The sequence below is a fragment of the Mustelus asterias genome, chromosome 19 (assembly GCF_964213995.1).
Source record: "Mustelus asterias chromosome 19, sMusAst1.hap1.1, whole genome shotgun sequence".
Taxonomy (NCBI): domain Eukaryota; kingdom Metazoa; phylum Chordata; class Chondrichthyes; order Carcharhiniformes; family Triakidae; genus Mustelus; species Mustelus asterias.
The window spans coordinates 67,226,295-67,240,881 of NC_135819.1; the positions used below are offsets into that span (position 1 = coordinate 67,226,295).

A 14,587-nucleotide genomic window follows, 5' to 3' on the forward strand; every position below is an offset into this window, starting at 1 on the left:
ATTTCTAACTTTGTAGTTCGGGTTCAAGAAATGGAAGAGTCATGTGACACAGAGACCCTTGGAAGACCGTTCTGCAATAGTGAAGGAGCTGTATTCCGATCTAAATGTCGTCAAACAATATACGGGTAACGTGGTGCATGATCTCAATTTTTTACTTTTTCACTGGACTGTGGAAGCTGCACAAGCCTCTTGGGACTGATATTGTAACATTGCCTATTTCATTGCTGTAAGCAGGGTATTCTTTGGGGCAAGGGAATGTGGAGTTGGGCAGTGTTTTGGGTTATGAGCTTATTGTGACATTAAAATTGCCCTTTGAGTCTTGGTGGTGGTGTGAATGTGGTCAGAAACTCACCCACTGCCAAGTCAAACATGGCAATGGTTGTATACAGAGAATTAATCTGACTGTCGGAGAAGGATTGAGTCAGTGGTTAGTGAACAGGGACCAGAAACAAATGGCTTCAGTCTTTGTTTAATTCAAGTAATCAGCATTTAATTATTGATCAGATAAGCAGTCTGAATTCAACAGGAGTCAAGATAGGTGCTGAAAGAGCTGAGTGTGCTCAACATATTGCATGGGGGTGGGGGAGAGCATGGTGGCACAGTGCTTAGCACTGCTGTCTCAGTTCCAGGAACCTAGGTTCAATTCCAGCCTTGGGTGATGTGTGGAGTTTGCACATTCTCCCTATGTCTGTGGGTTTCCTCCCACGGTTCAAAAATGTGCTGGTTAGGTGGATTGGCTGTGCTAAATTATCCCTTAGTGTCCAACAAGTGTAGGTTAGATGGATTAGTCATAGTAAATGTGTGGGGTTATGGGATTGGATGGGGGAAAGAACCTGGGCAAGACTCTGTTGGAGAGTTGGTGCAGACTTGATGGCCCAAATGGCCTCTTCTGCATGGTCAGCATTCTTTGATTCTGATTGCTGTTGAGGGAAAGCATTTGGGGAAAAGAGAAACTCTTGAGGGGTGTCAGTGGAAAAGGTGCAGAAGCAGAAAGGGAAGCCATTGTAAGTGATTCTCTGGATGGGTAATAAATGCTGGCCTTGTCAGCAATGTCCATATCCCATGAAAAAAAATGACAAACCAGGTAAGAGTAGTCCCACCAAGTGGGGAGGTGTCGAGGATTGGTATGGTCAACTGTCAAAGGCTGAAGACAGACCAAGAAGGATGAGGAGGGAAGCTGCTTTTGTCAGTCAGTGTTACAGTCCTTGTAGAAATCGATCCCTTTTAAACAGATTTTAATTCCCAGTATTCAACATGAAATCTTGTTGTACAATTCCTTTAAGTTTTTGTAACTTTTACAAAACAACTTGTTTTGCAGTATTGACCAAACATTACCAACTGCAGAAAAGTCAACCTTCCTTAATGCTCTAATGACTGCTACACCTATGCTGCATACACTGCAGTACAGTGTTCACGATGGCCAGTTACTCCCAGCTTCCAGTAGGTTCATATCTCCTGCTTTGAGTGTTAATATATAACTGGATAGCTGTTGTGAGCAGAGATGGAAAATAACCTGGCTGCCTTTGCTCTGCACAAGTGCTGGCTGCTGTGCCTTTCCATCACCATGTGATTCTAACTTTAGACACCCAACCATTTCCCTTTTGCGCTTGGTTAATTCTGTGAACCAGGAATCAAACCTTCTGGCTTACATGCCCTTGTGCTTTAAGCAGGTCTTTGGGCTTTGTGGATAATGTGACCAGTTGGGTTTCCTGATCCCTCTACCTCACCAGCCTTTTTTGATCATTTCAGATTTATTGTATATTGCTAGTTTCTGTTTGGTAAATTACATTAAATTTGCTAGCTTAAGGCTGGAATGCACATATGGAGTTGCATTGCAGTATTTGCAGGATACACATGATTTTATAGTTTTAAAGATATGCTATAAAATCATATCTGTGCTGTTAAACTCAAGAATTTCCTTGCCTCTTTCAGGATCTCTGGTTACCTTTGGAAACTTGTTGTATGTGCTGCTGTTTGGATGGTGGGTTGCCCTGCTGTACTATCTAATCGCTGTAATTATGTTTGTTACAGTTGTGGGAATACCTTATGGTAAGTTCTCCTACCCAGTGTGGAAAAATTATATTCCTTATTTAGATTTGTATTGAGAATCGTGCATCTTGTTGGCCTTGAAATTGAATCCCCTCTTTCATTTGTCTGCTGTTCTATACTCAAATGCTCGGTTCCCCTTTGAGCCCCCAGGGACTTTGCAGCATTTAGCTGTTCTTCCTTTTTTTAATGGTCACTGGTTTTGTTCCTAATTATAGTGTATGCCCTTTAATCAGTTCTGTTCCATCATGGATTTCCCCTTGCATTCTTCCTGACATTTATACTCCATAATGTGACTTGCACCCTGCTCCAATGGATGCCTCTCTTGTAAGCTGGATGTTCATCATCCTGAAATGGTGATAGACATGACTTTTGCTCTCCTAACTGATTTTTTAAATCGAGCATATTTGCAGCTACAAGTTTGTTTCATCAAAAGACTGGTGTCGATCATCACCATTTTGGACTTTGCTTGCCCTTTCTCCCAAGAGGAAAACCTACAATTCCTCTCCTCTATTCCTTTCTTCAAATTCCAACTTGATTCCATGGATTTTGCCCCCTATTTGGAAATCCATTCCATTTGTCATTTATGTAAATGTGGTGGTTAGGATTAGTAAGTTTGCAGATGACAAAGATTGGATGGGTTGTTAAGTGAGGTGGAGTGTCTTGGGCTACAAGATGATGTAGATGGAATAGTCAAATGGGCAGGTAAGTGGCAGATGGAATTTAACCCTGAAAAATGAGGTGATATACTTTGGAAGGAGTAATTTGACAAAGTACTCAATGCATGATAGGACACGAGGAAGTTCTGTGGAACTAAGGAATCTTTGTCCACGGATTTCGGAAAGCAAAAGGGCATGTTAGGGTGGTGAAAAAGGCATGTGGGACACTTATTACAAAAGCAGGGAAGTCATTGTCGGAGTTGTATGGGACTTTAATGGCACAGCTAGAGTACGGTGTGCAGTTCTGGTCACCACATTATTGGAAGGATGTGATCGCACTGTAGAAGGTGCAGAGGAGATTTACCAGGATGCTGCCTGGGGATGGAACATTTAAGTTATGAAGAGAGGTTGGATAGGCTTGGGTTGTTTTTATTGGAGCAGAGGATACTGAGACACGATCTGATCAAGATGGACAAGATTGGGAGACATGGAGAGAGTGGATAAGGAGCAACTGTTCCCCTTAGTTGAAGGGTCAGTCACGAGAGGACATGGGGCAGGAAGTTTAGGGAGGGATGAGGAAAAATCTTTTTATCCAGAGGGTGGTGACAGTCTGGGAGGGTAGTAGAGGCAGGTTGCCTCAAATTCTTTAAAAATATCTGCGCATTATAACATTCGGGGCTATGGGCCAAGTGCTGGCAGATGAGATTAGGTGGGAGTTCACATGTTTATAATGTCAGTGTGGACTCAATGGGCTAAAGGGCCTCTTCTGCACTCTATGATTCTATGATATGTGATTGGATCAGATTTATAAGATTGCATTCATATTCCATTGGGATTTAGTTGTATTTTGTACCTATTTTTGTACTAAATTGTCTTCCAGCCTTTGGATGCTTTTATTTTTGTTAGTTCTGGAAAGCCCCAAATTTTATATTTTAAAAAGAAATTGGTTCTGCTCTTCTCTCCCAGGGAAGATGTGCTGCAATCTTGCTGGATATTACTTCTGGCCCTTTGGGAAGGTAATTCAAAAGGTAAATGCAGTAATTATTACCCTGTATGACTTCAATTGTAAAGTTACTTGACTTGCTTTTAAATCTAAATATTCCAATCTGAGAATTGGTTTCAAAATGTGACCTATTTTGGGAAGGCTTGAGTTGAATGACATGCTGTTGAGCTATTATAATCTTCATCTTTGACCCCTATCATGATAACGGGTCATTTTGCTTCATATCGCATTAGTAAATGAGCTCTCTTGTACCCCCTGTCCCTGCCCTTAATATCCATTAAATACTACTGATCTCGATCAGACTAACCTTGTGTTAAGGGATCCTTCCTTCTGCCCAACTCTGGAACATTGCAACAAACCAAAACAAAAGGGCTCTTATTATTTAAATTTCTTGCAAGGCCAAATAAAATGGAATTGGACAATTTGAATAGACCTGTACACCATCAGCTTCTCATTAGGCAAACATTTGTCTTTTAAGCATTCTATTCCCCTTTTTGAGCAGTTTTTCTAAAGTTGCATATTGAACAAGTTGCAACAAAAAGAAAATCAAACTGGTATTTAGAAAAAGGAACAGGAATATTAAATTTCACTAGCTAATCTGGTAAATTCAAGTCTGAAGGATCGTAAGATTTCACAATGCACTGGCCAAATTGCACATGAACCTATTAACAGATTGTTGCATTAGAAGGCGAGCGGAGAGTGACTGAGCCACAAGTGTGAATGAGGTTATCTACATGGAAAGATTCAAGAACTATTGCACTCTGCATAGAAGACCCTGGGGTATAAAGCATTCAATGTTAATGAACTGACACCAGAATATTACATCCAAAGTTGCTTTAAAACCAGCATTAAATTTATTTTACTTGGGGAACCTTGCCAGCAATGGACAAATGCTGGCCACGGTGCAATGTGAAACTGCATTATGTTGGGATAGTACCAGAGGAATCAATTTTAGGTCAAGGGATTTTTCTTCTTTGAACTTGTTCTGTGAGCCCTGTGAATTTTAAATTTCTCATGTTTTTTTTGTCAATTCCTGTAGCATGATCCATACAAATGGACTGTCCCCAGATTTAATCTAGGGTCTGTGTTGGCTGAGAACAGCCTGTTTCCACTAGAGGGGATATGTATGGCAGTGGTTTAAATGTCTGTCAATCCGGAGGAAGAATAATCCTCTTTATTGTTTTGCTGGATACCTGTATTGCTGCCAAATTGTTACAAATTGCCTATTCTCACCACCTAGGCTTGTAGGGAGAGTGATTTTTAAAAAGTACCTTTAGGCTTGCAGACCTAGTGGTAAAGGATGTTGAAAAATATTGCCATGGATTTGAAGTGACCAAACCTGTTCAGATTCTGCTGAAAACTTACCACCTCGATTAAGTGCTTAGTTGCCTGTTCTAACTTTTTTAATGTGCCAATTTTTAGTTATGCTTCCACAGTGATATTTTAGCATGTCAGGAAGTTTCATATAAATGCAAGGTGCTTCTTTAGATGCTAGTAAATGAAGATGAAGGCTGTGATACTATTGGATACTCCGTTTCAAAGTCATGATGTTCTTTTGTGCGCACATGCAATTATTTCTATGTGCCTAATACGTTTTTGCTTAATGTTGTGGTGGTTAGCACAGCTGCCTCTCAGTTCAGGGACCTGGGTTCAATTCCTGGCTTGGGTCAATGTCTGCGTGGAGTCTGCACGTTTTCTCTCCCTGTCTGTGTAGGTTTCCTCCCACAATCCAAAAAACGTGCTGGTTAGATTCTCCCTCTGTGTACCAGGTGCCAGAGTTTGGCAAGTACAGGATTTTCAGTGTCAATGTCAGCCTGCTTGTGACACTAAAACTAAATGATTTCTAAATATTGGGTCTTTTCTTGAAGCCATACATCTATCCCAGGAAAGGCAGTGTTCCATTTTATGGTGAGGAGGTGACTGCGGTGGAGACAACAACACTTCTTGATGCCTCAGAAAGAAATGAAGATTCACCATTACAGCCTCCAGCAGTGCGAGTGAAGTATTGGGTAGGTTAGAGATTGCTATCCTTTTTCAATGTAACATTGCTTTGTCAATGTTGTTTTTCGCCCTCTCCCTGGTTGTGCGGGGAGAAGTTTCAGTGTTGAATCAGCAGCACAGACACGAAATGTAATAGAAGAAGTGAAAGCAAACATTAGGGCAATCTTTAAATCCTAATGTTGGGTTGCAGGTGGGTGGTTTTGTTAACCGTTGTCATTCCTCTTTAACATGTTGACTGAAACTGGGTTTAGCTGATATCACAGAACGGCTACCTATTCAAATCTCTGGGCTTGTGTATCTCCAAAATGATAACTTGCCTCCTGTATCACTATCATAGGCTGAAATATTGGCTTGGCAGTGTATTTGTTTTGGTTGCTCAAGATGCTTCAAACATGGCTTACAGAAAAAAATTAGACACATGGTAGCTGCAAGTAGAAACATGGTGTAAAAAATTAATTATACATGTGTTCATCTCATTAGACATCTTGGTGTGGTATACAGAGCTTGACTTGTCTCCCTAAACATACCGAAACTTATTCAATTTAACATATCACACTCGAACAGTTTTTTTAACCTTTAACACCAGAATAAGCAGAATCTTGTGTGGGTATTCCTGAAAAGTTAGTGAATTAAATATCAAAGCAAGATACTGGAAATCAAATAAGAACCAAATGCTGGAAGCACTCAACCAGTCTAATCATTGACTTGAAATATCAACCTTGTCTGTCCCCAGATGCTGCTAGATTTGCTGAATGCTTCTAGCATTTTCTACTTATTTCAGATCCACAATATTTTGCTTCTGTTTGAGAATTAACTTTCTTGTTGACCTACTTTTCAGCACCGTCCTGGCACCTATGTGTGGTTTCTCCTGGGGTATCTACCTCTTGTGCTTGTCCATGGCCTGGCTTCCTTCATCGCCTGGATCCTGGTAATCACCATCCCAGTAGCCAAGCTAAATGGCAGAGCAATTACTGTCATTCTACTGATTCCTCCTGAACAGCTTCAGATCCGACAGCTTAAGAGGGTAAGGAGCTTCTCTAGCAGTGTCCTATTGGGATGCACAATGTTCAAATGATAAACTTTATAAGTCAAGGCAAATGTACAGATCTTCAGGAACCTCTTTCACTTCCACCTATTGAAGGATGAATGTTTTCTTATCTAGTGTCCTGTTAGCATTCATCAAGAAGTGGAGAAAAACTTCCTTGCACTGAGCTTTCAGATTACTTGTTCATCCCATGGGTGACAATGGACCTGACATTTCCTGCTGTGTATCTGTGCTGGTTTTCACAGTGGGCAAACCATTCCTTTGAGATGTCTGTATGGTGGTGATAAGTAGCATAAAAGGGGGTTGAAGTAGTATCTTTGTAGACTCCTGGGTAGTTCTGAGAGCAGTTCTGGCTGCTATGTTAAAGATATATTGGCTTTGGAGAGAGTGCAGTCTAAAAATACCAATGATACTTGGACTCGAGGGTGAAATTATACAAACTAGGATTGTTTCCTACAACTTAAAAGGTTAAGGTATGATTTGATAAATGAAGTGGAGCAAATTGGGTAGATTTACAAATTTCTTACAATGCAGGAGCCTTGAACTGCGCAGGAGTGGGTACATAGCCTAAAATTAGAATCCAACAAATTTTGAACACTTCTGCAAAGGAGGTTGATTTGATCTGAGGGATATAGAGCAACAGTAGGCATCTGGAGTTTGCTCACAGATCAGACATGGTCCTATTAATGGCAGAGCATCTTTAGTTAAATGGCTTACTACTGTTCCTAGGTTGGTCATCTATTAACAGCTTTGTAATGTGGTTAATTTAATTGTGCAGTAGCAATGTGCTATAATTGGTTAGTATATTACCCAAGCTGTTGATTTGACCTGATGTAGGACAGAATAGCCATTGACAGTGAACCAACTGTATGCTTTTATTTGGACCTTGAGGAGCCACCCACTGATCCTGACAGTGGGGGCTTTATTGGAGCTGTTAGTGCAGAGCTCTGGAAACCTCTCTAACTACATCCAATGATTCTGCTGGAAATGGTATGTGAAGCCTTCTCCATGCCCATGGCAAAGCAGCAATGATGTCCAAACAGAGGAATGGATGTGTAACATAAACTCTAGCTCTCATTCTGACCCATTTTAGAGCTGAATTGTGTATAGTTTTCCAAAATGGACATTTTAACCTCAAAATATTACTGTAGCATTTGTCCATGAGGGGTTGCATTCCAAGTTTCATTAAACATTGAGTTGTCTCAACATTAGGAATTTTGAACAAATTTCACTTGTTTGTTCTGTTTCACATTCTAACCCAGATTGAAGTTCCACTGGATGGGGAAGTGGTCCTCTGCTGTTATCATGCAATGAATTTCTACTATTACAAATATACTGTGATTGGCATAAATGTATTTGCTGTGAGTATCCTTTGATTCAGTGCAGATAATTTAACTGGGGTAGTGAGCAGGACAATCATATCGATGCCTATTTTTACACTCCATTAAATTTTTGGGTCATTGCTTTCTTGCTGACACTTCAACCTCCTAGATTATCCTGTTCCTAGCTGCTTTTCTCCCACCCCAAGGTATTTGTATCTAAGAGGTGTTCGTGTGCCTTGTGACCCAGTTATAAAGGGGGAAAAGCTGTGTAAGTTCATTTCCTTTCTTCCTGCAGGAAGTGTCTCCCTGGTTACAACTTTCCAATTAGCAGCACTACAAGAGACCACTGTCTTCTGTGCTTCTCTATTAACTTTACAAGATTACCCTTCTGACAGGTCTCTACAGCAGTGGAAATTTAGATGAGGTTAAGTCAACACTGAGACATGTGCACTAATTTAATAAAAAGTACCTTGCCGATATGGTGTACTTCATGTAGGTGATGGCTGAGTGGTATTATCGCTGGACTATTAATCCAGAAACTCAGCTAATGTTCTGGGGACTCTGGTTTGAATTCTGCCACAGCAGATGGTGGAATTTGAATTCAATAAGTATCTGGAATTAAGAATCTACTGATGACTGAAATTGTTGCCAATTGTTGGAAAAACTCATCTGGTTCACTAATGTACTTTAGGGAAGGAAATCTGCTATCCTTACCTGGTTTGGCCTACATGTGACTCCAGAGCCACAGCAATGTGGTTGACTCTCAACTGTCCTCAGGCAATTAAGGATGGACAATAAATGCTGGCCAACTGGTGATGCCCATATCTCGAGGATGAATAAAAATATATATTTGTCTAACTACAATTTGGTCAAGGAAGCAAAACAGTTAACAATAAATGCTTGCAGTGCTTTGTCTTAATCAACAAATGTTTTTTTAAAAAATTAATTCATACATGCAGTATAAGATCACATGCCCAATGACTAAAGAAACAATCTACAATTAACCAAATCTATAATCTTGCCTCCCAATCAAAAGTAAACTGTGAAACCAGATATAGTACACCCCCCCATCCTGATTTCAACTGGACTCTTGAACTTTGGACGATATTTTTAATCTTTGTTCTCCAGCTATGATATTCTTGGCTGGTCAGGCCAAACAGGCAATGAGCCTTTCACATCATGAACCATAGAATCCCTACAGTGCAGAAAGAGGCCATTCTTCCAACCCTCTGAAAGACCCCTCCCCTCCATCAGCCCCAAACCCTGTGCATTTACCATGACTAATCCATCTAATTTACTTGGAGACTAAGGGGCAATTTAGCCTGGCCAATCCACCTAACCTGCACATCTTTGTACTGTGCAAGCAAATCTGAGCACCTGGAGGAAACCCATGCGAACTCCAGTCACCCAAGGGTGGAATCAACCCCAGGTCCCTGGCGCTGTGAAGCAGCAATGCTAATCATTATGCCACTGTCAACCAACTGGGGAGACAAAATGGAGATCGGGGGAGAAGGAGAATGTGGCAATGTTGGTGGACAGATGCTGAATTCTGCTATGAGCATTGTTTATTGCTGACTTGTGTTTTCTATTCCATGGGGGTTATTTCTTTAACTGAGTCTTCAGATCTGCTGCCTCTTGTAATAGTTGCTCTGGTGTTGGGTTATGGTGATGCAGAGAATCGCTATGCCAGCTCACTTGTGAAATTTGCACTGTCTGTCATGGCCATAGTTCCTCTGTCACATTACATTGGGATGGCAATTGCCAGGTAAGTGGAAATTTTACACATAAAATTCAAATGGGTCATTTGGTCTCTCTGATCTATTTTGGTTTAGGTCTCCTCCCATCTAACTTCATCTAACCCCATCAACATTTTCTCCCTCATGGACTTCATCTAACTTCCCCTTTTTGAATGTACCATGCCATTTGCCTCAAACTGCTGTCTGTGGTAACCAAGTTCCAGGTTTTGAAGGTAACTTCTAAATACTTTTGTGCATTTTGCACAGATTGGTTACCAGGTACCTTTTTGGAAATAAGCCTCTTACTGAGTGGGTTTACAAACAGGGTCTTTTGATTGAATGTCCCCATCAAGAGTGCCACCATGGACTTCTAGATTATTTTCAACTAGCACTGCCCAGTTATCCCTGCCAGATGTGAATGATGGATGAGGGCCAATTTGGGCTTGGCAGTGATACCTTCTGGGGCTAATTACAAGAGGGCTGCCAGTACTCATGGGGCAGGGTGGTGGGGTTGGGGGTTTCCAGGAATGTGTGCAAATTCATGGCTTCATGCAAAGTTGTCAATCTCTACTATCTCTCCACTTTTAGAACATTATTTGTCCTAATTAGTTTCTCTGTTTTTGTACACTTCAACTCATGGTGCAAACTTGCAACCATTACACCTACCGCCATTCCACCAATATCATTGCAACTTTTCCAGGTGGGGTCCAAATGTCCTAACAAGCTTCAGCATCATTGGAAATTCCTGTCCCAGGCACCCCCCCCTGCCCTCTGGTGGTCTCTAGTACTGTCAAGATTAACATAAAAATGAAGCTTTGCCCTACATCAGCTGTGGTGAACCTGGAGGATTAGAACTTTGAGCTTCATTTAAAGATGGTTGTTGGACAGTCTTACTTAATGCCTCGAGTCTTCAGCCTGACATTTTGTATCAACAACCCTCCAATCTCTACCTCCCTTATCCACAGGAGTGTGAAATCTGACATTTTAAATTAAAGGTGTTAAATGCCTTCGGCTTCCTGGTTTGCTCTACAAGTTCATTCATCATAGAATCATAGAATTTTACAGCACAGAATTTACTCCACTCTCCCTGCAGTGCATTCCAAATCCCAATAACTGTGTAAAGTTTCTCCTCACTCCTAGCTCTCTTGCTAACCATCTTGAAATTGTGACCCCCCCCGTCACTGACATATCAACCAGCAGAAACACAATATCCTTCTTTACCCTGTCAAAATTGTTGATAATTTTGAACACCTCAATAAGGTCCTGTCAGAATTTTATACATTTCAATTAGGTCCCCTCATGCTTCTAAATTCCACCAAATGCAGACTCAATCTCTCCTCGTACAACAATCCTGCCATCCCATGAATCAGTTTGGTGAAACTTCATTGCACTCCCTCAATGGCTAGTATCACTCTTCTTAGATAAGACCAAAACTACATGCAAAACTCTAGGTATGGTCTCATGAAGGCTCTGTATATCTGCAGTAACATATCCTTGCTCCTGTACTCGAGTCCTCTCGCAACATACCATGGCCAACATACCATTTTGCCTTCCTGCATCTCGAACAGTCCTCTATATTATAGTCCTCTAATTTGGATCTACAAATGTTAAACTCCTGATTTTTCTTGAATTCAGCTGGTTTTATGTAAATTGTGAACAAGTGACCCTGGCACCAATTTTTGTGGAACACCACTTGCAGCCATCCAAGTGAACCCCACTCTGTTTTCTGTTTTGTAACCAACTTGCTATTCATCCTGTTTTTTGTTCCCTGAATCTTTGTTCTGACCTTCATCAAGTGTCCACTAAGCAATACTTTTATCAGAGGTCTTTAGAAACAAATGTCTACTGCATTATACTCCTCTGACCTTTGATACCAAGTTAAGCATGAGTTGCTCTTTTGGAATCCAACCTGATTTTAATTTTCAGTTTCTAGATTCCTTGTCATGTTTAATTTAAAGATTCCATTATCTTTTCTACCACTGACATTAAGCTAATTAATCTATAGCTCTCTGGCTTGTTCTGTATAAATCACATTAGCTCTCCACCAGTTCTCTAGCTCATTTTCTTTCTGGTGACATTTTAAATAGTGCTTTTTCTGTGATTTTAATAAGCAATCCATCTAGACCAGGGATTTTGCTTTTTTTATTGCTTTCAATTAGTTTATCCTTACCACCCCATTTTCCTCCATCTTCAGTGTCAGTTTAAATCACAGATAGATGAATTCCTGATCGGTAAAGGAATTAGGGGTTTATAGGGATCAGGTGGGTAAGTGGAACTGATCCACTTCAGATCAGCCATGATCTTATTGAATGGCAGGGCAGGCTCGAGGGGCTAGATGGCCTACTCCTGCTCCTATTATGTCCCAAACCTTTTTTGATCTTTTCTCATGTTATGCCTGCCATGTGGGAAAGTAATTTGATATTACTGCCATTACCTGTGTTTGTGTATCACTCTGTGGCTTTATGCCTACATCCTCTTTCTAATTGTCAGTAGAATGTTATTTCTTTTTATGTTCCCTTATTTAGTTTCATAACAGCATAAATAGGAACAGAAGTTGCTTGCTTTTGCTTGTTATCTACACATTCAATTACCTAGCCTCCACTGCCCTTTGGGAAGAAATTTCCAAAGATTAATAACCCTCAGAAGAAATTCCTGACCTGGCTTGAGGAAATGTCCTCCGCATCTGCCCTGTCAAATGATGGAGTTAAACAATTGCACAACCAGCAAATAGATTTAAGCTCAGCGCTCCTGCAGCATCCAGCTGTGAATGGTGGTGGACAATTAACTTGCTGGAGGAGGCTCCACAAATATCCCCATCCCCAATAGTTGCAGCACATGCAAAGGATGAGGCTAATACATGTGCAACTCTTTGGACTCACTAATGACTCCTAATATTAGATTTCAGAAAATGTGTGCCACTGAAATGTATACAGCAACATCATGCTGAGCAGAGCATATAAAAACTGCATTCATCATGGATCCAAATGTATGGATTTCATTTTTGGTGAACCATTGCCTCTTTTTGGAGATTCCCAGTATCACATTCTTCCTCCTTTCCATTCAATTCACTTCATTATATCAAGAAACAACTTGGGGGACTGGAAATTGCAAAAGCTATGGGCCCTGACAATATTCAGGCAATAGTATTGAATACTTGCTCCAGAACTTGCCCTAGCTAAGCTGTTCCAATACAGGCTACAACATGCATTTACTCAACAATGTGGAAAGATTTGCCTAGATATGTGCACAAAAAATAGGCTAAATCCAATCCAGCCAATTGCTTCCCCAGCAGTCTACTCTGATCAGTAAAATGGTGAAGGTGTCATTTAAGAGTGCTATCAAGTTGCATTTGCTACTGGGACAAAAGAGCATCACTGCAAGAGTCCTCAGGGTAGTGCGCTAGACCCACCATATTTAGCTGCTTTGTCAATGATCTTCCTGCCATTGTAAGATCAAAAATGGGGATGTTCAGTACAATTCATGACTCCTTGGATACTGAAGCAATCCATGTCCAAATGCCACCAGACCTGAACAATATCCAGGCTTGGGCTGATGGGCAATGACCATTTTTTCCCTCTAATTACCATGGCTGAATCCCTTGCTGTCAACATCCCTGAGTGTTACCATTGACCAGAAACTGAACTGCACCAGCTATATAAATACCATGGCTACAAGAGCAGGTCAGAGGCTAGGAATCCTGCGGCAAGTAACTCACCACCTGACTCCACAACATCTGTCCACCATTTTACAAAGCATAAGTTAAGAGTGAAGAATACTTTTTCCTCGATGAATGCAGCTCCAAACAACACTCTTGAGCTTGACACCATCCAGGACACAGCAGCTTGCTTGATTAGCACTCTCTCCTCCAGCAACACAGTGGCAGCAGTGTATCCATTTAAAAGATGCACTGCAGGAACTCGGCAAGGCTGAGACAGCACCATCTCCAAGGACAAGGGCAGCAGATGCATGGGAATATCACCACCTGGGAGTTCCCCCAAGCCACTCACCATCCTGACTTGGAAATATGTTGCCATTCCCTCACTAATGCTAGGTCAAAGTTCTGGAGCTCCCTCCTGAACAGCACTTTGGGTTTACCTATACCACATGGACCTCAGCAGTTCAAGGGGTTAGCTCACACTACTTTCTGGAGGGCAGTTGAGAATGGGCAATAAATGCTGCCCTAGCCAATGAAGCTTGCCTTCCTTGAATTAATAAGTGCCCTCATCGAAGTCAAAACTAAGACTGAAAGATAATAAAAATAAAGTTGTTGTCCCAACTTGTTCAAATGTTCCGCAAGGTGAGCCCTTGGGAATCAACCAAGTGAACCGTCTCTCAATGAAAGAGACCAAAACTATATGTAGTAATTTAGAGGTGGTTTCACCAATGTTTTAACTCCATTTACTTTACAGTAAAGGACAGCATTCCATTTGCTTTCCTAATTACTGTACCTCCAGACCACTTGGTGTGATCTTATGATCTTGTGAAAGGGTTACCCAGATCGTCTTGCACCCTGTCTCCCCACCCCCTCTGTCCCCAAGTGTGATAGTCAGTCAGAGGTTTACAGCATGGAAACAGGCCCTTTGACCCAACTTGTCCATGCTGCCCTTTTCTTTTTAAAAACCCCTAAGCTAATCCCAATTGCCTGCATTTGGCTCATATCCCTCTATACCCATCGTACCCATGTAACTATCTAAATGCTTTTTAAAAGACACAATTGTATCTGCCTCTACTACTACCTCTGGCAGCTTGTTCCAGACACTTGCCACCCTCTGGAA

At 41.2% G+C, this 14,587-nt stretch overlaps 1 protein-coding gene across 2 annotated transcripts in view; it reads left to right on the forward strand.

Moving 5' to 3' along the window:
* Positions 1 to 14,587, forward strand: part of cax1 (cation/H+ exchanger protein 1) — a 49,891-nt gene that overhangs the window by 10,359 nt on the left and 24,945 nt on the right. The window contains exons 3-9 of one of the 2 annotated variants that reach the window (XM_078235793.1): positions 17 to 125; positions 1,933 to 2,049; positions 3,672 to 3,733; positions 5,577 to 5,717; positions 6,548 to 6,733; positions 8,017 to 8,119; positions 9,700 to 9,841. In XM_078235793.1, coding sequence (XP_078091919.1) covers positions 17 to 125; positions 1,933 to 2,049; positions 3,672 to 3,733; positions 5,577 to 5,717; positions 6,548 to 6,733; positions 8,017 to 8,119; positions 9,700 to 9,841 — 860 coding nt within the window. The remainder of the gene's footprint in view (positions 1 to 16; positions 126 to 1,932; positions 2,050 to 3,671; positions 3,734 to 5,576; positions 5,718 to 6,547; positions 6,734 to 8,016; positions 8,120 to 9,699; positions 9,842 to 14,587) is intronic. The other variant, XM_078235794.1, reaches the window with a different exon arrangement.